At 49.9% G+C, this 23,737-nt stretch overlaps 11 protein-coding genes across 11 annotated transcripts; 4 read left to right on the top strand and 7 right to left on the bottom strand.

Moving 5' to 3' along the window:
- Positions 1-3,045: 3,045 nt before the first annotated feature.
- Positions 3,046-3,300, bottom strand: Z518_01521 (uncharacterized protein; the record flags this gene model as incomplete). The annotated part of the gene is made up of 1 exon (XM_013422121.1): positions 3,046-3,300. One exon carries the CDS (start codon positions 3,298-3,300, stop codon positions 3,046-3,048), a length of 255 nt encoding a protein of 84 aa, XP_013277575.1.
- A 1,622-nt stretch (positions 3,301-4,922) lies between these two features.
- Z518_01520 (uncharacterized protein) lies at positions 4,923-5,424 on the bottom strand (the record flags this gene model as incomplete). The annotated part of the gene is made up of 4 exons (XM_013422120.1): positions 4,923-5,043; positions 5,072-5,227; positions 5,332-5,369; positions 5,419-5,424. 4 exons carry the CDS (start codon positions 5,422-5,424, stop codon positions 4,923-4,925), a joined length of 321 nt encoding a protein of 106 aa, XP_013277574.1.
- Positions 5,425-5,683: 259 nt separating this feature from the next.
- On the bottom strand, positions 5,684-6,498 carry Z518_01519 (uncharacterized protein; the record flags this gene model as incomplete). The annotated part of the gene is made up of 5 exons (XM_013422119.1): positions 5,684-5,827; positions 5,881-6,003; positions 6,068-6,133; positions 6,300-6,414; positions 6,464-6,498. 5 exons carry the CDS (start codon positions 6,496-6,498, stop codon positions 5,684-5,686), a joined length of 483 nt encoding a protein of 160 aa, XP_013277573.1.
- A 715-nt stretch (positions 6,499-7,213) lies between these two features.
- On the top strand, positions 7,214-8,575 carry Z518_01518 (uncharacterized protein; the record flags this gene model as incomplete). The annotated part of the gene is made up of 2 exons (XM_013422118.1): positions 7,214-7,629; positions 7,687-8,575. The coding sequence occupies 2 exons, from the start codon at positions 7,214-7,216 to the stop codon at positions 8,573-8,575; spliced, it is 1,305 nt and encodes a 434-aa protein (XP_013277572.1).
- A 1,808-nt stretch (positions 8,576-10,383) lies between these two features.
- Positions 10,384-15,035, top strand: Z518_01517 (uncharacterized protein; the record flags this gene model as incomplete). Its single annotated transcript, XM_013422117.1, has 3 exons — positions 10,384-11,149; positions 11,413-14,120; positions 14,181-15,035. The coding sequence occupies 3 exons, from the start codon at positions 10,384-10,386 to the stop codon at positions 15,033-15,035; spliced, it is 4,329 nt and encodes a 1,442-aa protein (XP_013277571.1).
- A 706-nt stretch (positions 15,036-15,741) lies between these two features.
- Z518_01516 (uncharacterized protein) lies at positions 15,742-16,939 on the top strand (the record flags this gene model as incomplete). The annotated part of the gene is made up of 2 exons (XM_013422116.1): positions 15,742-16,125; positions 16,184-16,939. The coding sequence occupies 2 exons, from the start codon at positions 15,742-15,744 to the stop codon at positions 16,937-16,939; spliced, it is 1,140 nt and encodes a 379-aa protein (XP_013277570.1).
- Positions 16,940-17,639: 700 nt separating this feature from the next.
- Z518_01515 (uncharacterized protein) lies at positions 17,640-18,242 on the top strand (the record flags this gene model as incomplete). Its single annotated transcript, XM_013422115.1, has 1 exon — positions 17,640-18,242. The coding sequence occupies one exon, from the start codon at positions 17,640-17,642 to the stop codon at positions 18,240-18,242; it is 603 nt and encodes a 200-aa protein (XP_013277569.1).
- An 83-nt stretch (positions 18,243-18,325) lies between these two features.
- On the bottom strand, positions 18,326-19,189 carry Z518_01514 (uncharacterized protein; the record flags this gene model as incomplete). The annotated part of the gene is made up of 1 exon (XM_013422114.1): positions 18,326-19,189. One exon carries the CDS (start codon positions 19,187-19,189, stop codon positions 18,326-18,328), a length of 864 nt encoding a protein of 287 aa, XP_013277568.1.
- Positions 19,190-19,884: 695 nt separating this feature from the next.
- On the bottom strand, positions 19,885-20,655 carry Z518_01513 (uncharacterized protein; the record flags this gene model as incomplete). Its single annotated transcript, XM_013422113.1, has 1 exon — positions 19,885-20,655. One exon carries the CDS (start codon positions 20,653-20,655, stop codon positions 19,885-19,887), a length of 771 nt encoding a protein of 256 aa, XP_013277567.1.
- An 803-nt stretch (positions 20,656-21,458) lies between these two features.
- On the bottom strand, positions 21,459-21,863 carry Z518_01512 (uncharacterized protein; the record flags this gene model as incomplete). Its single annotated transcript, XM_013422112.1, has 1 exon — positions 21,459-21,863. The coding sequence occupies one exon, from the start codon at positions 21,861-21,863 to the stop codon at positions 21,459-21,461; it is 405 nt and encodes a 134-aa protein (XP_013277566.1).
- Positions 21,864-21,977: 114 nt separating this feature from the next.
- Positions 21,978-22,806, bottom strand: Z518_01511 (uncharacterized protein; the record flags this gene model as incomplete). The annotated part of the gene is made up of 2 exons (XM_013422111.1): positions 21,978-22,709; positions 22,759-22,806. The coding sequence occupies 2 exons, from the start codon at positions 22,804-22,806 to the stop codon at positions 21,978-21,980; spliced, it is 780 nt and encodes a 259-aa protein (XP_013277565.1).
- Between the last annotated feature and the right edge of the window lie 931 nt (positions 22,807-23,737).

Below are 23,737 nucleotides of genomic sequence, written 5' to 3'. Positions count from 1 at the left end.
CGGGCGTTGCTGCATGACTGCGTGACTGGCGTTGCTTCGGAGGCTGTATTTGCAGGGTCTTTGCCATGGACTTGATGACAGCTTTGAATGAATATGAACAGAATTATATGGTAGTCTGCCCTCCCCAAAAAGAAAAAAAATTTTCGAAACACGATTTCGAAGGTATTTTCCTGTCAGTGTTCCGCATTTCCCAATGGCCATCTTTGTCGTGTTTTCCCAATCCTCGAGTCAACCCATTGCTATTTCTTCCCAGTCGTGGCATCCTGACTATTGTCAAGGATAACTTTTCATACATCACGTCGTGTTCAAAGACTTTGATTGAACCATTCTCATCTCAGCATTTCATCTCCCTTCCGCTGCTGACTGCATCACATTCTCACCACGTTCTCCCTCACGATTCGTCATCTCGCCCGGCGCATTCTCAGTTCCCCTCCCTATCACAGTCTCGAATTGACTCCACAGTGCCTCAACAGAGGAGAACTCATTGCCGATCTTTATCATCAACGTTCATTTCAGTATTCATGCCCATTATCTTGAACGAGGTAACAAAAACAAAAACTCTCATGAAGAGGAGGGGGATGGCGGTGACTTACTTCAATGATCCCCTCTAAACTCCGATTCAACGCGTTGATACGTGTGAGGACTTGTTCTAGCGACTAGCAGCGACGTATTCATCAGCATCAGCATCAGCGCCGGCATCCATTCGCGTTTTTCACCTCATTTGGTGTGCTTGGGTCCCCGAATTCAATAATTGATCAGGCATACAGGAGGGGAGATCATACCTCTCCAATCTCTCTGACAAGGGCAGCGCGTCGCAGTTCAAATTCAGTTGGCTGAGCGGCATATGATGCGTCGGAAGCATTATTTGACGTCGCCATTCTTTTCCTTTATTTTTCTTTCGAAAGCGTGGAGGCGTTCGAGCGTTACATCCGCATCAAAGATACGTGGAAGAGTCCACGAAGTGAGATGCGAAGTGTTTGCTCCTTCGCGTTTGCTTATGAGATCTGATTCTGAATCTATTCAATAGCAACTGGAAATCTCAGTGTCACGCGGGCTCGGCTGTATACAGAAACGGTGATCACGTGCGCCTACCTATCCTGCGGCGTCGACGGGACAAATACGTAGCAGCATCCCCACAGGCCTTCTACATTGACAACAATTGCACGAGTTTTCAACAGCTCCGATCCACTCTATAGTCTCTATAACAACACATGGCATCGATAACTCATAGAGGAAGCCTGTGTGTGGTTGCAAGAAAAACTCGACTGGAAACAACAGATTGAGCTTGCCGATTCATAGTCGACACATTTCACGTCACCTCTCCCTTTGGACTACGCAGATAGATAAGGGTCTTTGGAAGGGAGGATACCCAGGTGTGATGGTTCACGTCCGTGCCAGGTCACCGGTCTGCTTCAAACCCCAAGACGCGAAAGACGCAGTTACATTAATCAACGATGATGTGGATGAAGGGGAAACGGAGGGGACGCCAAAGAAAAGAAGAGCTACCGATCAAAAGTCACCATACAGAGTTTACGCCCGCCTTTTGTCTTTTGCTTCTTCTGTGAAAAGAAAGTTTTGTGTGCCGTGCAAAGTACCTGTAGAACTGGAGGGCATGTCATTATCCTCGACAGTCACGTGGGAGGCTTATCTCTCTCCGCTCCTTTCATCCTGCAGCCATTGCAGAATCACTCTTTCGTTCCCGAACAACAAAAATCCAATAACCACAAAAAGAAAAGGCGCCAAATTGAGAGGAGTGGGATTCGAACCCACGAGGTTTCCCACTGCGGTTCAAGTTTTGAAGATACCAAAGGACCTAAACACAGCGCCTTAACCACTGAAAGTACATCAAAGGTCAGCCAGGCCGAGCGAATAAAGAGAAAGGATCGATATTTATTTACCTCGGCCATCCTCCCTGATGAATTTTACCTAAAATTCAGGTGATGTAATATATCATTTTCGTATAATTATGGCCGGAAATATCACATTCTTAGGCTCGAAGAGTAGATTTCCGGGTGCGGAGTTGGGGGGCGTCTCGGGCTCACCAGGCCCGAGAGCTGGCGCTAATAGTAACGGCGATTTCCTCGCCATAAGCGATAGACATAGGTGAGTCGGGTATCCTCTGAACGGAATTTCCACCAAGGTGGTAGGCCGAATGTTCATGCTATTCTCAAGACGATACCTTTTGCATTGTACGGCGATTGGGCTCTTGGGTTGGGGATCAAAGTACGGAGTTCGGGCAGTACCGGTTGGAGGTTCACGCTGTCTCAGAGATCTTTCTTTGATGTCGGGTCTAAAGCAGAAAGGTCGAATTCATGTCATTCTATTCGTACATATTCCTCCTCTTTGTGTTCTCTATATGAGAATATGGAAGCCATGCTTTGAATGAAATCTAGGGTATCCTCCGGGGATGCAGGGGGAAAACATAAGCGTCTTCTCACTTCTCATTGGGAATTGGTTCTTGATGTTGCGATTGTGATGGGAGCTGATCGACTGGCGTAGCTATACCAGACGTTCAAGCTGTTGAGAGGCTCACTGAATCACCAGCAGTCGCTAGAAGCTAGGAAAATTATCAACGTCTGCCTCAAATTTTGTTCTCGGGATCAGTTTGTCTCGCAAAGATTCTCCGCTCCAATAACCAGAAGGGAGACCATCAAAGACGCTTCGACCATGGTCCAAGCTGGTACTGCGGGAGGCCAATCTTTCTTATTGGGGTCGCACTAGCTCGAGGTGTTGAAGATTCCAGAGCGTCTGGCCTGCTCAGAAATACAACAAGTGTGTCTTCGAACGATAGGCTCAATTGACGAAGTCTCTCAATCGAATAGTTGAGGACGGAATGGTGAAAATTCCATTTTGGTTTGCGAACTTGATCTGTTGGAGTGAAATGCCGCAGGAAATTCAAGAGACAAAGGACCAATATGCGCCCTGTTGATGGTAGGGAATGATTTCACGTGTTTCCCAAATGCAATTTCAAGGAATGACTTTCGTATGGTTGAGAGGGTATTTGGATAATGGCGTTGTCCTCGTTGTCCCTTTCAGAAGGCGCCGTTAACCCCGTGAAGAAATGTTGTAGTCCTCTCGTCTCTTGCCACCGGACAATATCTTTGGCAATCTCTTTCGGGTCTTTTTTTCGTCTCTTTCGCCGCCACTTATGGAACTTGCACTTCGCGAGCTGGTCCCAAACGATGTCCGACCTCGGCTGGTCAGGTCTGCGTCTCCAATGATGTCTTCGAGTCGAACATCGGTTTGAGGGAACGTTGTTTGGAACCCGGGATCAAGTATTTCGGTAAACTTGGAAGACATTGTAGCGACCGTGAGATGTTTAGTTGCGGTAGTGAAATGTTGTTGTCTAAGTAGTTTGGGAAATGAACGTTGACGAAAGAGGGTCAATCTGGTTGAATGTGCATACGAAGCATCATAGGGAGAAAAGACTCCCAGTTTGAGGGAAGGCTCCCATTATTATGGCCACTGTCCTTTCTTCGTCCCATGGCCACACGACCAGTTCTGCGTGTTCAAGTGTTCAGTAACTTCCCGCTTCAACAAACCACCCCCCCTTTGCACGCAGTTCGGGACCCAATGAGCTTCCACGCCACCTGGTCATGCCTCGCCTTTGGCTTTCCCCGGGTGGGATTTTGGGTCTCAGAGGCTAGACTCCGACTGGTTCCCAGCCGTCAGTGCATGCCAATCCCAAGACTGTGGGCTCAAGGACCAAGTTTAGAGTCTGGCTGTGGCACTGAGAACAGGCGTCTGGTTGTGGCTCAAGTCCTGGTTGCGAAGATAGTTAGGCCCCAGCCCACACAAACCTGGGGCACATGACAGAGAAAGCATTCTGGGAAGAGAAAACGTGGTGTGCGGCAATACTCGAGGCTCCGCGCGCAAATGGGTACGAAATACGCTGTGCAAAAGCCACGTAAGACAGAGTGAAGAACTACTGTTGCGATCACCGAGGTCTCCTACGGGGTCGCCATCCAGACGTTCATGGTACAGTATGCCGAGGTATTCGAGCCACATTTTGCGCAGTTTACCGACCTTATTGGCTCTGGCTATGTGGCACTGAAGAATCTGGGCTCGCAATGTGGTCAAATTTCGCCTCCACTGCTGAAACGACTCGAGTCGCTGCTTGTCACTTGCTCAAACTCTCTCCTGTCATTCCGAGAGCCTCCGCCCTTCCATTCACGTCTGGGCTGATGACAGATGTGGTTCACGCCAGCACGGAAGCGCAGGAGTAGGGAAAATTTGCAGTTCTCAAAACACTCGCGTCGAAGTTTAAAAATAGTTTGCGATGGCAAACTCGTCCATCATTCATGTGGTGGCCATAGTGACATAGTACTTTGTGTAGAGGAACATGCTCATGGCCTCGGACGGTGGCCCCATGTTCTCGTCATGACACTGCATGCAATGATGAGGACTCGACAACGGTAGTCTGTTGCGAGATATCGCAACGGCTTTCCACTTCCGGTGAGCACTATGTGCCTTCAGTTTCGCCTAGCGTTCGCCAATGATCTCATGCATTCTTCGCAAACGTGTCCATACCATATATAGGCTCACCGTCTCGACGTTCTTATTGCGGTGGCGGTGCATTCACATGTCCTGGAACGATCCCTGCCATTGCCAGGCGCCAACTTAAACATATGGCTTTGCCTATCACCTCGGTAGAAAGCTGTCGGACACTGTGCCTGCAGATCTGCATAGTCTATCCCGCCTCATCCAAGGCTGTCTTGTCAGCTTGTGGATCTGTGCGACTGTTGCGCTTTGTCATCGCTCGCGCTTTCACATCACGGAGCAGTAAAATTCAGTCTTGCAGTGTGATGTCGGTTTAAGCCAGTGGTCTGCACAAAATTCACAAGAGATATTCATAGTTCGTAAAGAGAAAGGAGCAGGTTTCGTGAAACGGTCTGCGCCCGCAGTTAGGGAATTCGAAAAGGTCAACCCTCCATCTTGGTATCGTCAGGTCCCTCGCCGTTCATTTCTACGCCTTTGGCGGCTGAGATCCATAGGACATTGTTGCACCTATCCACGCGATCAAATTCGGTCCAAACAGGTGCGCTGGAAAAAGAGAATTTGCGAATCATACCTGATCAGAACCTGTCCCAGTGTCCCAGTGTGTTTCCTATCGATGTATTCCTCCGTATTTGAGAGTTGAATATTCATATATGAGTCCACGCTGATGAGCCGGCCCTTGTATTCAGTCTGTCCCCATTTCAGGCGGATGATAACCTCGTCATTGATCCTGCGAAGATGGTTATTTGTGAGTCTTTCAATGCACGGGAATCAAAATTTTCGGGTGACAAGCTAGCGATGCCTGCTTCAAAACGTCGAGGAAGGAGGACATACAGGTTCTGCAGCAAAGGACGAGGATTGAGCGGAGTGAACTGCAAAAAGTTAATTGGAAGTTTGCAAATCACGGAAAAATAGACTTACGTTCATGTTTGAAGTCAGGTTGGGCGGAATCAGATATCTGAAAGACTTGTCGAGGGATATGGCAGGAGAATACAGCTGCTTCGCCTTGCAGAACGAAGATATGCTTCTTGTTCATTGCCCGCCCTGAACTTCGAGAGACTTTCAACCAGAAAATGTGCAGACTGCAGAGCTTGGCAGGCGGATACGTCACAGTCACGTGCTTAGCCTTCCCAACACAAGGCTAACATTCCACCCAATGGTTTTGCTTTGAACATAAATCTAACATTCAAGCCCGCCGAATTTCCCACTTTATATCCTTGATGCTGACTTCTTCTCCTGCTTTCTCGTCGTAGTCGAACCATTCTCCTTCTGATAAATCAATCCCTGTAAATTTCGTTCCCGATCCAATACCTGTGGCCTCCCACTCCCCCTGCAGTAAGGTCAGTCATGTGAAGATCTGACACATTGGGTATGAGAAGGTACATCTGGTTTGAAATCAATAAACTCGAGTCCCCGACAATCAATTTCAATGATGTTCTTTGCCTTTGCCGGTGAGTTTGGCTCGTACGCCGTAGGAGCCGCTTTGATCGTTGCACTGGATTCTCTCTAGATTTCGCAGTCATCCGTGGTCAGTCAAGAGCTACAACATTGCCAATTTACGGATTCAAACCTTGCAGTTTTTACATTTCCAGACGAAATTTGCTTCCCCTCGACTTCCTGACTGTTCGTTCATTTCCTAGCATGATTGATTCGTCAGACGGCGTGGAATCTTCGTTGTTCATCTCAGCGTTTGCAAATACACCCAACAGTAAATCGCAGGAAAATGGACAAGGGAAGATACGCCGCATTTTGGGATGGTTGCTTGGACAAGAAGACCTCGTTAGGATCGCGTAAAGACCTACATGGCGGCTGACACCAACCCAATTGGCGTGTGTCTCGCGACATGATGTGCATTGCACTTTGAATGTATAGTAGTATGGCGACTCAGCTGTATCGGAGGGAGCAAGGTCGGTCACGCTGGACATGCATCAGTGATGGAAGAGAGACAGCGTTTGACATCATATACCCCTCCAGCTCAGCTGTCAGAGCCAATGCCAACATTTTGGTTTTAATTTTGACAGAAGTAATGATGAAGCTTCAGTGCTCGTTGTTCGATTTGATTGAGCGAAGAAGGTCGCATGTTCATCGTTCAGTAGCACTGTTCAACACAACGTAGGTTGCAGGGAAATTTCCCGCCGAATTTAGCGGGTTTGTCGCCGCTTTTGAAGGCGTTCTTCGCTTGGTTCAAGTTTGTCGATCGTTTCGTTGCTTTTTGGACCACAGGATGAGTTCAACGTACTTCCACTCGCTCGCCGAAACGCTCTTGTAGTCGCGCGCCTAAATAGAGAAAACGATTTGTGGACATTACGATTTAATTGGCAACATCCAAGTAAGCTCTAAGTCACCTAGACCTCAGGAAACATCATTGCAGAGAAGTTAACGCTGTCGATTGATACTGCTAGGTGTGATCCTAGCTGGGACCATTCGCTATGGTTTCTACCGCGGCGCTTGCCCATAGGCAGAGATTTGAGCGAAGGGAGACAGACCTACAGTGACCGGTCAATTAGCCGCCAATTTGGTTTCATCCAAATTCGAAGCACCCTGAATCCTATCACAAAGTTACCGTCTACCAGCCAATAGATGCAAACAGAATGCAACTTGCCAGCAAGTACGAGCTGCGAGAAGCAGACTATAAGAAGTCCCTTGACTTTGCTAGTCTGCCTGGCCAGCGTGAACTTTTCGCGTTTCTTTCCATCTCGACTACAAGAACCCCACAATGGCAGAGGCTATCGGCGCGGTCTCCGGAGTATCAGCACTTGTCACGGCCACCTTGCAAGGAAGTATAATACTTCTGAACACAATCAAGAGCTACAAAGGTCATCAAACACGTGTACTCGACTTCTTGGATGGGCTTGTTGCTTTGACCCAAGTTCTAAGCAAGCTCGATGAAACGATCAAGGCTGTCCGCGATGTGGACTTCTCTATGCTCGAAATTCCTCTACAACAGTGTGACCACACGTGCAAAGCGTTGCACGAGGAACTTCTGAAATGCTTATCGAGATCGAACGATACCCATACGAGCTTCCGAGACTGGCTTAGGCTAAAGTACATGGGGGAAGATATCGATGGTATCCGAAGGCTGCTGGCTGAGCATAAAATGACCATTCAAATTGCCCTCGCAGACGCGCATCTGTAAGTGTCTCTAATCTTGTGCATAAAGCTAGCTGCAATGCTAAAATACTCTCTTAGTCGCGAGTCCTCTGCTACGGTCGAAAGGATCGAGATTTATACTGATCTTCTGAACACTACAAAAGCCAATCTTCAAGACCGTCTTGAGAGAATTGACGAGAAAATGGACAGGATAATAGTTCAAAAAAAAGGAGGCTCCGAAAAAGATGCACATGAGGTCAAATTGATTGAGGAAGAGCGGTTGAGTACTGAGAAATGTCTTCAAATCTGTACCCAGTTATCCGACCACATTAGCCAGATCCAGCTCACGGCAAAGCGCAGCACCGGCCCAAATGGGCCACTGGGTTCGAGTTCTCTACCTCAGAAAGTGGCGGACGAAGGCTTCCAGGGTTGCGTCGATAGCCTTTCTCGCGCGACCTCAAAGTTGGAAGAGCATGAGAGGCAGCTTTTTGATCGGTTGATTGAGAAATCCAAGACAGCACTTTTCTCGGAGGATGATCGTACAGATATCGCGCGGCTACGAGACGAATGGCTTACGACTCGGCATCACCTGAATATTTGGTCCACAGCACAGAGCCATCTAAGGGACAAAGTGAGCACTATCGAGAATTACGCCAAAGGCGACGCCATCCAAATTATGGCTTCAACTGGGGAGAAGACCATTCATGGTAAAAATCAAGGGTTAGGTGCGAAGACGGGACAGGTGGGTGGTTATATGAGTAATGACACAATCCAGCAGTCTCTGCGCATGATGGGGGGCATTTTTGGTCAAACTACCAGGCTGGATGACACATATCTGGAGAGAGAGAATTCAATCGGTGCTGTTAACGGCACGGCCGAGGGGACCGGCTCAAGCTTCAAAGGCAAAGGATTCCAACTTGCATCGACTCCCTCCTCGTGCAACCAGACAATGTTGACAAGGTCGGCGAGGGATGAATCTCGCAGTTGATTGAAATGGCAATTCCTCTCAATATTTGACCAAGGCACTAGCAAGATGCCGCAATACCGACGTACCATCAATAGTGTAGATCTGCCAAAAACTTTAATGCCTTCTAGACCGAGACACCTGCCATCGGTTGTTTCTTCGATGATTCGGCAGTCCTCTTCGAAATTGGTGGCCAATCTTACGAGAAACACACCTGCCCGCTATTGGGATCAGCTGTAGCAGAATCAACATCTACGTCTGTCCGAGCGAAATCTCGTCTTGCGAATCGCGCTTTTCTTTAACAGTGCAGTTCACAAGGCCCTCTTGCGAAACTGCCATCCTTCGCTCAACTTAAACGAGGAGACAGATATTGAGAATCTACTCGAATATGCTGACATGTCCCCTTCGCCGGATGGTGACTTCTTTTCTTTGGAATCGCCGAGTGCCGAAATGGAAGACAAGGCCCCTTTGCATTTTCGAAGCGGAACGCAGGCAGTAATGCGCCTGCACGCTGCCGATAACTATGTGCGGCATTTTCGTGTTTGGTTGTACGAGGTCCGGCACTCAGCTTTTCTGCGCCGGCTTGCGCCAAAAGATCCGCCGCTCACTTTCCATGTCTTGCTCCACTAGGTCGAGATAAAAGTCTTGGTGCCGATGGTTCGCCCATGGAGAGTTGAGTGTTGGTGACAATGATCTCGCGGGGTCTTTGCGAATCCGGAAAAATGACCGAGGGGAGCCCATGACGCGGATTCACCCTCGGAAGGCGGCGCTAGGAGACTTGCCCACGCCGACACATATGCCCTTAAGACCCTGGTGGAGACGTGGATTACGGGCGGCGTCAGCGGAGCCTGCAGGTTGAACGGCCTGAGAAGTCAAATACGCCATAGACGGATCAGGCGTACTCGGAGAGACGAGACAGATTTTGAGGGAGCCGGGGGGAGATATTCGAGGACAGGTAGTCTAATGCTGCAGGGGAGAGGATAATCGGACGGTGTCGAAGTGAAGCACAAACCGGTGCGACAGGGCGAATGGAGTTGAGTGAGAAAAACAAGTTGGAAGAGGTACTTATAGCTCTCATAAGCGGCGGTGCGCCAAGCCCGCGACTATTGCCGAAGCGACTGGACCACCTAAACTGATGCGGATTTCCTAGCAACGACTTTACGCAACCAGGAATCTTGGTTTCCTAAGCTTATGATTCTGTTGGCGGGAGTCGGAATGACAGTTCTCAGCCCAGAGTCGTTAGAGGATATATTCGAGTCGGAGGAAACCTCTCTCATCCTGAGTGCATCTACGTGGTTGATATACCAGGGGACATACCAACGGTAAGGAGAATTTATGTTCACCAACATATCCAGTGATCAAGATCACAGCGCCTTTCATCACGGCCGTGGTGCCTACACAGGGTCTTCAAGCTGGTTCGGAGTTACATATTCTTGATCGTAGATCACTTTATACAGCATGATGCCGGCATCGTGGGCTCACCCGGAACGAGGCTGAAGAGCCCTTATGTAAAAGCGGCCACACTCGAAGCCCGACAAGGCTAGGCCGTCTTCGACGATTACTCTTGGCGATTCTTCAAACTCGAACATCTGGCCGTGAGAATTGTACAATGGGCTGTTCATCCTTTGGCAGGTATTCTACCACACGTATCCAGTAGATGGCCTTGGAGTGACACATGGATTGGAAGAATTCATCTTCAGACCTCCGCGCGATCCGCTATCTGCCAGGAGGCTACATTCGAAGCCACCGTTCGGCTTTTTTTCAATGCTTATTGCTAGGCTTTATTTTCACCTCCTGGAGACCTCAACGGATAGTGAAATCTTGTCTGCGTCATGGCTCCGAACAAGAAAAAGAAGAAGTCAGCGGCAAATCCTGCACGTGGTTTCGCTACTACTTCGCTACCCTCCAAGGCAAGGCCTCCTGATAAGCCTAACAAGGAATTGGTCAACATTGAGACTGGGGAAAAGGGACAACATGTCTCTGCCGCGCCTGCTGAATCTGCCGGTGGCCAAATTACCGGCCGGAAAGGCGACGAGTCATCTGAACAGACCTCCGACATAAAAAATATGAGTCCCGAGGATCTGGAAGCCCACCTAGAAAATTCTGAGCTAGAGGCGCTGGTCGAGAAATACGCAATGCGGTCCATGGCTGAGGCACGCCGTCAAGTTACCAAGCTTGAGACGGAGCGGAGACAACTGCGTTCACAGGCTTACCGGTTGTCAACCTACAATTGGCTTTTTGATGAATTGGTCGACGAGATATTCCGCATGAATGACATGGATTCAATATCTGCATGGCCAGTTCTTAACGCAAATTCTCCTTCGAATGATGAAGAGAGACTTATGGTCGATCTTTGGACATTGGAAAAAGTCCTAGAAGCTTTGAGGTTCCCGAGGGTCGCCGATGCCATTGCTTATATCGCAGAATTGGCGATGTCGGGGCGGCCGTATACAGTCGGCGACTCTCTGCCAGGTCTGTACGGGGCTCTCCAATGGTATTCTTCCGGATCTCAATCGGCCGAGCTTTCGAATTATGAACAAGGAACTACCTCGAAATCTGGGCAAAGTGGTGAGAGTACACCTCTTCAAGAAAGTTCTGGTGAGTAGTAACTAAGCCAGGAACTTTGGGCCTGTGCAATCCGGGATTCTCCTGTGTTTTCCTTTGTCCACAATCTAGCATCGCAGAGACGTGTTCGAGACAGCTTCCACGTTTCAAAGGACAAGGCAGGCAAAGTTGCGTGTATTTTCCAGGACCTTACTTAAATCTATCAGGCCTCTTCAATCGACGTGCAAATAGATCGATCATTTCCAGCCGTTTTCAGAAGCCCCATGAACGAAATGTTCATGCTAACTCCGCTACAGAGCCCATATCTGCCACTCAAAGCCGACCAAGTCCTACAAGTACTCCAGCAAAGACGTCAGAACCGGAAGATGACTCCTTACCAAGCATGTCCTCCTCAGAGAGCGACGATGACGACGACCCTTCAAAATTGACGGAGGAGTACGTCCGAGTTCAGCGGTTAATCTGGGAGGTCCAAAATCCACATCCGAGTCAAGACTCAGTCACGACCGCCAAGAGGCAGAAGCGAATGCCCAAATTGAGTCGGAAAGTGCAAAATTTACGTCGAGATCCTCTATTCGATGAATTCGAAGCGGAGTCTGCATGGTATACGAGTCTCATGGAATTGCAGGCCACACATCAAAAGCTTATCCGGGAATATGCCGCAAGACGCCGCGAACAAACCCTCGGAGCAACCAAAAAGACAGAAGATCTTGATTCAGAAGATGGAAGGCCCCTATTGGATAACACAGAATCCGATGGTGAAGATGGAAACGGACTTTTGGGTGGTATCTTCGGGGGATCTGACGAACCTGACACCGCCAGTGAAGATCTAGGAAACACGGGTCAAGTGAAGCTGGTCGATTTTGGAAAATGGACCGGTGTTTCTCCTCGAAAACTTCTAGATGATATCTGCAAGGGCCATGATCCGAAATCCCGGATTCAACTGCGGATATTACAGAGTACTTCATATTCGGCCAGACACAGTGTGGACGTCTTCTGGACCATTGATACAATGATTGAAGACCAAATGACCGCTGCTCTCCCACCAGAGATCTCCGCGAAAACAACACCACGGCAGTGGAGTGTGGAAATGACGAATATTTCCGCGGCATCGAGCATCCAGTCAGAAGCGTATATCTGTACATTGGCCTTGTTCCTTGTTTCCTCGCTTGGTGTGAAGGAGCAGAAGGCGATGACCCGCCTCCCCACTGTATGGAGAGACACTGTCAAAGACTTGACGGATGAAAAACGAAGACTTGTCGATGAAGAGCATAAATCGAGTTTTCGACGGATTCGAGCGCTTATCCAGACTACACGAGAGAAAGTGAAGCAGGAGCAAACATGGGTCGTCAGCAAAGATCGTACCCGACCTGAAGGCCGTCACCGGATACAACGTACGGCCCCAAGCAAGCTAAATTCTGATCGAGTCTCTCGGGAATGGACATTGCGAACCTCCCGAACCTCGTTCCAGGAAATGCTCGGCATTCGCCAACAGCTGCCTGTACACCAGTTCAAAGACAGAATCCTGGACTGCGTCGCTGACAATCCCGTCACTGTAATTTGCGCCGAGACTGGCGCGGGCAAGTCGTCTGGTATACCCGTATTGCTCCTGGAACGGGAATTCAGCGCCGGACGAGACTGTCGCATCCTAGTCATCCAGCCACGGAGGATATCAGCCGTCACACTCGCGAGACGAGTTTCGCAGGAACTAGGGGAAAGCCGAAATGATATTGGCACAGCACGGTCGCTGGTGGGATATGCAATTCGCCTCGAGAGCAAGACAAGCAGCAACACCCGAATTACATACGCTACAACTGGTGTTCTTTTGCGGATGCTGGAGGAGTCGCCGGACCTTGATGAGCTCGACTACCTGATCCTTGACGAAGTGCATGAACGAACGATGGATCTGGATCTACTATTTATTGCGTTGCAGAAATTACCGGTGCGGAGAAAGACCTTGAAGATCGTACTCATGTCCGCCACGGTCGATGCGAGCAAGTTTTCTGCGTACTTTGGAGGAGCACCCGTGCTTGACCTCCCGGGAAGGACGTTCCCAGTTCAGGTCGGCTTTCTTGAAGATGCCGTCGAAGCGACGAAAGACCTCGCGGGTCTCAAAGATCAAACTTTGCTCGTTCAAGACGAGGGGCAGGACTATGATGATTCCTATGCCAATGAGAAAAGTCGCCCCATAGTCGCCAACCCGGAGTCGTACAGCGAGCAGACATTACGTGCTATCTCTAGCATGGACGAATACCGCATCAACTATCACTTGATCGTTAAGCTCGCGGCAGCGATTGCCAGCAAACCCAAGTACGCGAAATACAGCCGCGCAGTCCTCATCTTTATGCCGGGTATAGGTGAGATGCGCTATCTCCACAACCTGTTGCTCTCCGTCGACACCTTCCGCTGCAACTGGGTCGTGCATCTCCTACACTCGACATTTACGACTGAGGAGCTGGAGAGAGCCTTCGACCGCCCGCCCTTGGGGTCCAGGAAGATCGTGATCGCCACCAACATCGCAGAGACAGGTATCACAATCCCCGACGTGACGGCCGTGATTGACACATGTAAAGAGAAATTGATGCGCTTTGACGAACGACGTCAACTGTCGAGATTGACCGAGGGCTTCATCTCACGTTCCTCGGCGCGACAGCGACGAGGCCGCGCCGCGCGTGTCCAAGGAGGCCTCTGCTTCCATCTTGTCACCAAGCATCGGCACGACAATCTGATGCTGGAGCAGCAGGTCCCAGAAATGCTGAGGTTGAGTCTGCAAGACCCTGTGTTACGAATCAAGGTGTGGGATCTGGGTTCGATAGAGGAGACGCTCAATGCGGCTATTGATCCACCCTCGAGAAAGAATGTACTGAGAGCGATTGAGAAGTTGAAGGACGCAGGTGCCTTGACGAAGTCCGAGGCATTGACTCCGCTCGGACAACAGATTTCGCATCTACCATTGGAAGTGTCGTTGGCCAAGTTGGCCATCTTTGGAGTTATATTCCGCTGCCTAGTAAGAATCTACAACGCTGGCTAGGCTGCTCCCGATGCAATGCTAATGGTTTGGTTCTAGGATCCCATTCTGGCTGTCATATCGCTACTGACGTCGAAATCCCCTTTCCTCCCCATCCCCGCCTCCGGACCGCAAGCCGACGCCCGCCAAACATTCAGCCGCAGCGACTCGGACTTACTATCCTCCTTCAACGCCTATACAGGATGGAAGAAAGCCAAAGGTAACCGTTCAGGCCAGGAATTCTGCTGGAAAAACCACATCAGCGACCAAACAATGAGCCAAGTCGAAGAGCAGAAGATCCAACTGCTCGTCTACCTCGTCGACGCAGGTCTAGTGATACTCGAGGCAGAGGAGAGAGCGGCTCTAAACCGCGCTCGAACTGGCAGTAGAGGAGACGGAGGGGTTTTCTACCCCATCCCCCACCGCTACAACCAAACCGTCAGCGACCGAGCACTCAACTCCATCATCGCCATGGCTCTATATCCTCGCATCCTCATGCGCCAAGGCAAAGGCTGGCGGAACGTGTACACGAACCAAGTCGTCTCACCAACACCACGCTCAATCAACCACGACACCCACAATGCTAAACCACCGCGCTGGTTATCCTTCTATGAAGCGATGCAAAACCGCAGCGGTCATCTCAACGTCTTCGAAACATCTGCAATCCCCGAATCCGCGCTAGCACTGCTGCTGGGAGAGGCTGAATTCGAGTTCTTTGCCGGCGTGTTAGTCTTGGATTCGGGCAAAGTCAGGCTGTCAGTGCGTCATTGGAGACAGCTGATGGCGCTGAAGGTGATGAGGGAACATCTTAGCAGGGTTTTGGATATGGCATACAGACGACCCGGTGAAGTGATGTTGGACGAGGAGTGGAAATGGGTGGATTTGTGGTGGAGGATGGAAGCATCGCAGGAGTGAGTCATGGCGAATGAAATTTAGGTTTGGAGAGCTCCTGGATAATTCGTGACCCGGCAAGTTTCATCATGCCTTCGATATTGGAGGAGTTCACACGCCTGTATCACGCCACGAGCCTAAATTGCTGCATGAAGGAAGATTAAACGAAAGTGTTCGAGGGCATGAGGCGAGGTTGTGCAAGCCCTCCGTGCCAAGATAGAGTCACGTGTGCCGAACATGACTATGCGGTCGCACAGACGCACCTGATTGGTGGAGGGTCGCGACAGAGGCCCGCGGTGGAGTCTGGACCACACTAGCGAGAACGGAATAGACCGCTTTGCGCCTCTAGGCTGCAGCTTCGGTTTTTGCCGATTCCAACGGAGAGCCGTACTTGGCTTCCCCGTTGGTCCTCATTGATAGTGCAAAAGTATCCAAAACCGTCTCGGCGTGGTCGGCTTTGTTGCGACGTCTGTGGCTCTCCTGTGGCTCGACCGGCCGATTTCCGGGGGCCCTAGACGGTTTTCCATCGTTCGCGATGTTCCCCGTGATACACCCAGAAAGATAAGCCACAGAAACTTCTAGAGGCCGCGAAAGGAGAATGTATTCCATCCTCTCTGGTCTTGTGTTTGCTTAGGACTTTTTGCCGCCCATACCTCTTGATGACGACCACGTCCACGACCACGAACTCCTCTGCCTCTGTGCACGCAGTCCTAGGATCGGCATTGGTATTATGACGGGAGACCTGGTAAACGGCGTTATTGTGAAACCCATCCAGAATGTTACTCGGTCCCCAGCCAGGAGGTTGAATGTCGGCGTGGTAGGAATTGGCCGTATGGGCCGGCGACATGCTATGAATATCCTTCGTCTGGTCCCGCGGGCAAACCTGTTGTGCGCTTGTTCCCCGGCCGAGGCCGATCTTGTTTGGGCCGATGAGCATCTCGTCCCCTACAGGGTTCAGGTATATCCCACCTTCGAAGAAATGATCGAGACACCCGGTCTAGAAGCTGTGATCATAGCCTCAGCGACAGAGTTGCATCTGAAACATACGACAGCTGCACTTGATCGGGGTATTCACGTCCTGTGCGAGAAGCCCATATGCACATCAATCTCTGAGGTACGTATACACTTCCAAGACCCAACGTCGTGCTACGAGAGCTAAAAGGACTTTGTAGCTGTACACTCTCATCGACAAAGTCGAGGCCAATCCCAAAACAAAATTGATGGTCGGGTTTGTTCGCAGATTCGACGAGAATTATCAGGATGCCTACCATAAGATCAAAGAAGGCAAGATTGGAACCCCCATCGTCATTAGATCCCAGGGCTGTGAGAAGCTCGATACGAGCTCCGCCTATAAACAGTATCTGAAGGGCAGTGGTGGGATATTCCTCGACAGTATTATTCACGACATCGATTTGTCCATTTTGTTGTTGGGAGGGAACTGCAAGCCGAAATCAGTGTCCGCCGCCGGCGTATCTGCGATTCACACTGAACTGGCGGAAGATGGCGATGCAGATAACGCAGTTGGGATTTGTGAGTTCTGGGATGGCAAGATCGCGTACTTCTACAATTCAAGAACCGCCGCACATGGTTACGATAATGCGACCGAGATTTTTGGTACGGCCGGCAAAATCTCCGTCAATATGACCCCCAGACGGAATCGTGTTGAGCTATGCGATGGTGATGGGCTTGTCAAGGTTGAGCCAACACCAGGATGGTATGATCGATATTCGGCTGCGTTTGTCGCTGAGGCGATATCCTGGGTCAATGCTATCCTGGATGAGGAGCCGATGCCGGTGCCACTGAGGGACTGCTTGACGTCTCTCATCATCGCACAGGCTCTCCAAGAAAGTTTAAAAACTGGTCGGAAGGTGACGTTCGACAAGGATACCTTCCAGCCGGAAAAAGGTTCGTGTATGGTGACGCCTTGACTATTCTGAAGGATCTGAACGAGACTGCAGACTTCATATTTCCCCGGCAAAATTTGAGACCAATACGGCCCCAAGGGGGACTATGTACATACCACAAAGCAGGTTCACGCTTAGATAGGTCCAATGAAATAGATCAGACCCATGTTGTTCCTCCGCGAAATAGAATCTCTACCTTCATTAGATAACTGCCGTTCGCCGAGTTGTAATTGGTCAGGATCGAAAAAAGATGTACACCGCTTGGAAACGTAACGGGAATCCCTCGGTGGTATATAGTCAGACATCCTCCTAGGACTCTTCAAAGCAGACAAACCCTCCGCGAAAATCACAGGACCTTTGGTAATGTCTCATGTACAGCACCCTTCCGCCCGCTTCATCCAAATCTGTTTTTGTTTGTTTGGGGGGGAGGGAGGGAGGAAGAGGGGGGGGGGAGAGGAATCACGATCTAATTAATTCTCATACTAGGTTGTGAGCACGTAAAGAGAAGCGGCCCACCGCCAAAAGCTCTGAACAAATCTCACTATCTTGCGCTATCAGTTGTCTGTTGCATTCGGACTTTATAAGGCCAAGGCGCGTTGTAAATTAGCTGCTATTTGTTCCTCGTATTCAATACGAGTTCGAGCTATTAGTAGACTTAGCTGAGAGGCTGCAACTGCATCTTTTGTTCCAAGTCCGACACGTAGTCGGCTCTTGACAGGCTTCAATGGCGTCCAACTTATTGTTGCGGGTGTTTACAGCAGACGACCTTCGAAATGAGGAGGAATTACTCGTTGCGCTCCTGGATATGGTCAACAAGACATACAGATCCCATCACGAAGAAGGCATCATAAGTCGGTTTGCAACCTCGGACGAAATCTGGCGAGAACTTGGTGAGGATGGGCAGTGTGCCGTCATTCAAATTCCGGAAAGAGGAGGCCTACCGGTCGCAATGGCGTGCGCCAAACGGTGGAAAAGTCACGCTGAAGAGGAACACCCGGTCGGAGAGACAAATGATTGGGAGATTGGTCCCGTTGCTTCCCGAAACGACTCCCAGTATCGAAAGAAGGGTTTGGCTGACCGATGCCTTATTGCTTTATACGACGCAGCGCGGAGCCGCTCTGGAGAGAAAAAATTCGTCAGGTTTTGGGTAAGGCTCATCGAGAATCGTGTGGCGGACTACTGGAGGAAAAAGGGGTTCGTGCAAGTCGGACCGAGGTGGCTCATCCCCAAGGGAGAATGGCACAAGGAGAAAGAATTCGTAATGATTCATATGTGTAAGGAAATTTTGAGGGTTGCGGACGACGAAGCTTCGGCGAACTGGCACTAAATGAGGGAAGTTTCAACGTACCTAGACAAAAAGCGCAGAAGAACGCCATGCCAACTGGTGTAGATCATGAGAGGGTTTCCTTGCTATCTCAATAAATAAGCTCCATCCACAGGCAACGGTACGCCTGTGATCCACGCAGCATCATCACCCGCCAGAAAAATCGCTGCCCTCGCAACATCCTCGACCTTCCCCAATCGATCGCCGAAGGGATGTCTGCTTCGAATCTCCTCGAGAACGTCCTTTTGCGCTTGCAGGTTCTGCGTCATACTCGTCTCCAAAAAGCCCGGACACAACGCGTTACAATGGATCAAGTCCTTGGCGTAATCCAGGGCGATTTGCTTTGTCAACATGACTGCCGCGCCTTTGCTTGCGCAGTAGCTTGGAGTTCCCACATAAGGAACGAGTCCCTGGACACTAGCGGTGTTAATGATCCAGCCGCGCGATGTATATATTTGCGGCTGTCCGTCCAGCATTTGTTTCAGCACGTATTTGCAGCCGAGGAACATGCCTTTGGCATTGACGGCCATGGTGCGATCGTAGTCCTCTTCGGACGTCTCGTGGCATCGAAGGGGCCGTATATGTGTGCTTTCTACACTGACTCCAGCGTTGTTCACCATTATGTCCACCCTCTTGTAGCGTTGGACGCAGGCCCGGACCGCGAGCTCCATGTCTCGTGCCTTCGTCACGTCAGCTTTGTGGTATGTCGCTTCGCCGCCGAATTGGCGGATTCGTTCGTGGGTGCCGGGTTGGCCCGTCACGCGGTGGTGGAAGTCGTCGGCGCGAAGTGTCGAGGGGTTGATCCCGTTGCGTGGTGTAGGGTACATGTCGATGCAGAATACAGAGGCCCCTTCGGCGGCAAAGGCGAGACAGATCGCCGCGCCCAGTCCAGACGAACTGCCCGTGACAATTGCTATACGTCCTTGGAGTCGCCCAGAGGGGGAAGTCATGATGACAGACGAAGAACGAGTCTACTGACTGTAGGAGAGACGAAGAGACAAGATGGATCGTGTTAGATTACCTTTAATTATTAAAGTTAGGAACTCACTGTCAATAATGGTGACCACGAAATAATGATCCTCCATCGAACTCATAGCAGCCTCTGACGCTCGGCTCCGCGTCTCGCGTGCTTCCAGACCCGAACGGATCCCAAGAAATGGAACAATATCAGGCTGAAACTGATGTGGATGGTGATGATAGGTCAATAACTCTTGAATAGATACGAAGTCAAACGCAGCCTCGGGACCGCATCAATGATTTTCCGGTACGTATGATATTCTTCGCCTTTTTCATACGCCTGTTGACCTTTCGCAACTTTCAGTGTGGCATTGAAGCCGGTGAGATGATGGCAGTGGTCCGACGCAGCATTTTCTGAGTCTGTCAGATACTCTTCCCATCTTCAACTATCAAAAGTCCTGATTACACGAACCTGGAGCATATCCTTCGGTCAGACTCCTCATGGAGACAAAGCATCTTATTCCCTCATCAACAGTCAGCCTCTGAGGCACAGTACCTTTAACATGGAAGGTATGGAAGCATCATCTCCTCGTCATCAGCATGTTACTCTCGATCGCAATGAAGGCCTAGTCTACACCAGATAAGTGCGACCGTCTTCCTACATCATCATTCCCTCCACCTATTCCCATTACGAGGACTGAACCTTCGGCTTCTGCACCGCAATGATCAAGAAAAAAGGCCGATGCCCATCCGCCTTTTCTTGCAGTCTCGGCCTCAACTCCAACCCTTCCCATGATTCCTTAAGTGCTGTAACCACAAATCCGACTTCCAACACCATCGACACATACGTCTCCACTGTCCGATGATACTTCCGGAACCCCTGCACCAACCAATTTGTCACTCTGAGTCCTTCGTCCCAATAGCTATTTAACGGCCAATATACGTTCCCCTCATTGTCGGCTTTCCACATCGCATCCTCCCGCGCAGTCATAACAGGATGTTCAACACTGAACACGAACCTTCCCCCTGGGCCAAGACACTTGAACACTTCCCCGAGCAAATTCCTCAACGCCTCCGTTGGCAAATAGTGTAGGGTCAACGAACTATATGCGAAATCATACACTTGGCCATCATCCAGCACAAGTTCCTCGAGATTAGCGCGCTGGTAGGTAATACCGTCCAACCCGAAGTTTTCCACGCTGGTCATTTCGCGTGCTCGAGAAAGCATGTTCTCAGAGAGATCGATGCCGTGGACAAAGCGGGCGTGAGCGTCTTTGACTGCCCAACGACAGAACCACCCTAGGCCACAGCCGAGATCCAACGCGCGGGTATTATGGATGTCTCCTACGAGTTTGCGCAGAGTAGGCCATTCAGGAGCGCCAGATAGGCCGTTCACAGAGCGTGGGAGTTGGGTGTATGAGCTGAAGAAGGCGGGCGTGTCGTAAATATTTTGGGCCATTTTGCTCAAGAATGTTAAGATCGAGGAAAGTGTCAGGGAATGAAAGGCAGGAAATTGCAATTCAGATCCTTTCGCATTGCGGATAGGATAGATCGAGGCCTAAAATAAGTCTCTGTTAGTTATATTAGAACAAGAGACTGGCTTTGGCGATGTTATGTGTTTGAATTATCAAGAGGTGCTTCCATGAGTCATGGGCCTTAGCCTCATTACAAGCGATTGGACAGAAACTCGACCATATGCGACGATCAGAACCATCTATCTCAAAGCGCAGCACGAAGGTCAGGGCTGGGGAGTTATTCATCCTATCATGTCTTCATGACCAAAGGTATGATCAAAGAGAACGCTCTCGAGTGAATCCGGTAACTTGCTACCATTCCACTCCTATCAAACGATCTCTCCCTCCTGGGCTTTAACTATAGCTGAATCTAGATAGGCAACGAACAAAAAAGTGTTAGATGGTTTGACCATGTAGTGTCTGTCTGTTTGTATAGTCTTCGTTTCTTCATACAAGATCCAACATTCGCCTATCGAATTCCACATTCCCTGTTGTATCATAATAACGTCATCCCTCTCATCATCATAGACAAGATATTAGGTGTACTTCTTCTCATGTGCCAAAGCGCAGATCAAGATAGACGTTTGCCGTCGAAATCATCGATTAATCGATTCGTTAACTGATCGCCCTTTCTTCGCCGCGGATTAAGAACTCACCATAATTCCATTCACCAAAAAAGAAAAGGGCAGGAGGAAAGAAAGCTCCTCGCTGTGTCGTTCAACTTCCCGACACTGACCTATTGACTGACTCATTGATTCGCTTTGATCAAGTCAGCAGCCTTCTCCGCGACCCCGTACGCCACGGCCTGCAAATGCGCGCCCGGCACCACAGGGTAGATTCTCGTATCGACGACTCGAAGATTACTCGTGCCACTAACCCGTAACTCGCCATTGACCAGACCATCCAGATCCCTGGGCAACATCGCCGTTGTACACGAGTAATGGTATTCGGTGCCAATACCTCCTCGGAGGATCCCCCCAAGTTGATCCACAGGTGCATCTCGGGGAATATCGGCGTACGAGGGCATGAGTTCCAGGATGGCATCGGTGCTCGGGATCATCCGGTTCACTTGCATGGCGAAAATCATGAAGTCGTAGTCGAATTTGTGGACGAGCCAGCGGGGGTCGGCGTTCGGAAGCGCAAAGGGGTCCATGGGCGTGTTGTGCGTGGTCCCCGGAGAAAGGAGGCGCATCAGCGCCAAATCGAGTCCCCTTGCGTTGTTGTTGAGGTTTTCGAAACGCAAGTATGTTTTCGTCGGCCAATTCAGCTAGTACACTAGCAATTTGGCGTTCGTAACCAGCTTGGAGCGTCGGTTCGTCGGCATACGTTGATAGGAGATTGTAAGAGGCAGAACTGGCGGCCGCAAGTCTGGATTCTGTATCGTCGGTAACTTGTCGCAGTGAGGGGAATGCGACAGCGTAGCTGGGCTTCGCCGTCCAAGGACCGGTTTTGCTGCCATAGTATTATGCGGTAGATTCGTCATTGAAAGTCGCATTGCTAGCAAAGTCGTTGGTGTCCATGACAGAGGGGTTGTGTACGGATAATTCAGATGGATCATGCCGTGGTCTTGGAGGTTGTTGCCCACCCCGGGAAGATTCTCAAGCGCGTTGATGTCAAGTGGCTCGAGAACAGAGGCTTGTCCGATGCCCGAAAGCTCAAGAAGTTGTGGGCTATGGATTGCCCCGGCTGCCAGAATCACTTCTCGATTTGCGTGGGCTTTTTGGCGTGGCGAGGAAGGACCGGTTGCAAATTCAACGCCAGTAGCAGTCAGCTGGTCTCCTTGGTCGAACAGGATTCTGGTAACTTGGGAATTGGGTTGAACATTGAAGTTTCCACGTGCAATGTTCGGATTGTAGTATGAACGACGAGCATCCGAGCGAGCTTGGTTAACCGGACCGATATCCAATGGCAAGAAATAACCTCCAGCAGTGAGTCCTTCATCGGGTTCAGCCGAAGTTGGAATTCCGAGCTCATGGAGTGCGTCGAACCAGTTGTCGGTCTGTGGCCAGTAATAGTTCAGGTAAGAGATTTGAACGGACCACTCTTACCATGAACGGCGGGATTTTCAAGTTCAGGCTGTACGGTAGCACCAGCATAGGTCTTGGGTGTGTATACTTCGGACTGGATAACCTAGTGAGCTTTTCAAAGTACCGTGTATTGTGAAAGATAGCTGTTCACCTTTTCGAAGTATGATAGAAGAGCATTCTAGCCCTAGCCCGTATTCTAAGCGTTAAAACTTCGTTGATTTCCTCGATTTCACACCATATCGTTAATGGGTGAACCACCGCCAACACTTGCCTATAGGAATATGACGACTCACACCGTCTAATTTGCTCTGGGGAACTGTATAGATGCCCCACTCAGAGAAGCCATATGGTTGGAGACCGATGTAATATGGTATCATAATTTCATCTTCGTATTGATCGCTACGTTAATAGGCGGACTGCAGCGATGCTTGCGGATGGTAATAATGTTGTTGTTAATGTTGTATGCTTCATACTGAATGATTCTTGCTGTGTTAGAATGAAGTTCAGGCCCAGTTGGAGCTCTCCAGCCAATCAACGGGGACAAACTGGAGACTTTTGTGCGTGTGCGCTCCCTCTGGGATGCTGTAATTTCTCCGACTCAGTTGGGAAACGTAAAGAAGGAAATGATTTTCTGAGCGAACGAAGAGCTCAATGTGAAAACGAGGGATCCACAACGAGCATGACTTCCTCTTTGCTCAAATGCACACAGCTCGAGTAGAAGGCAAAGAGGGGGGAAGACCATGCAAGACAACACAGTTATTCATCGTGCCGAGCTATCCAGTCCCTTCCAAAAGGTTTGAACAGAAGTGGATATCAGCGTGTAGCAGAGCATAGCAGGTATGTGGCATACCACTTGGTAGGTTCAAAATGCCATGGCGGGGATGCATTCGCTAGATTGCAACGTGAGGAAATCCCATTAACAGCTGATATGGAGCTTGACAGAGCTTGCGATCGGCAACGGGTGAAGGAGAAATGCTAACTGCGAGTCAAAGAGAAAAAG

Source organism: Rhinocladiella mackenziei, assembly GCF_000835555.1.
Source record: "Rhinocladiella mackenziei CBS 650.93 unplaced genomic scaffold supercont1.1, whole genome shotgun sequence".
Taxonomy (NCBI): Eukaryota; Fungi; Ascomycota; class Eurotiomycetes; order Chaetothyriales; family Herpotrichiellaceae; genus Rhinocladiella; species Rhinocladiella mackenziei.
The sequence above is the reverse complement of the archived record's forward strand: the minus strand, read 5'-3'. Positions and strand labels throughout refer to the sequence as shown.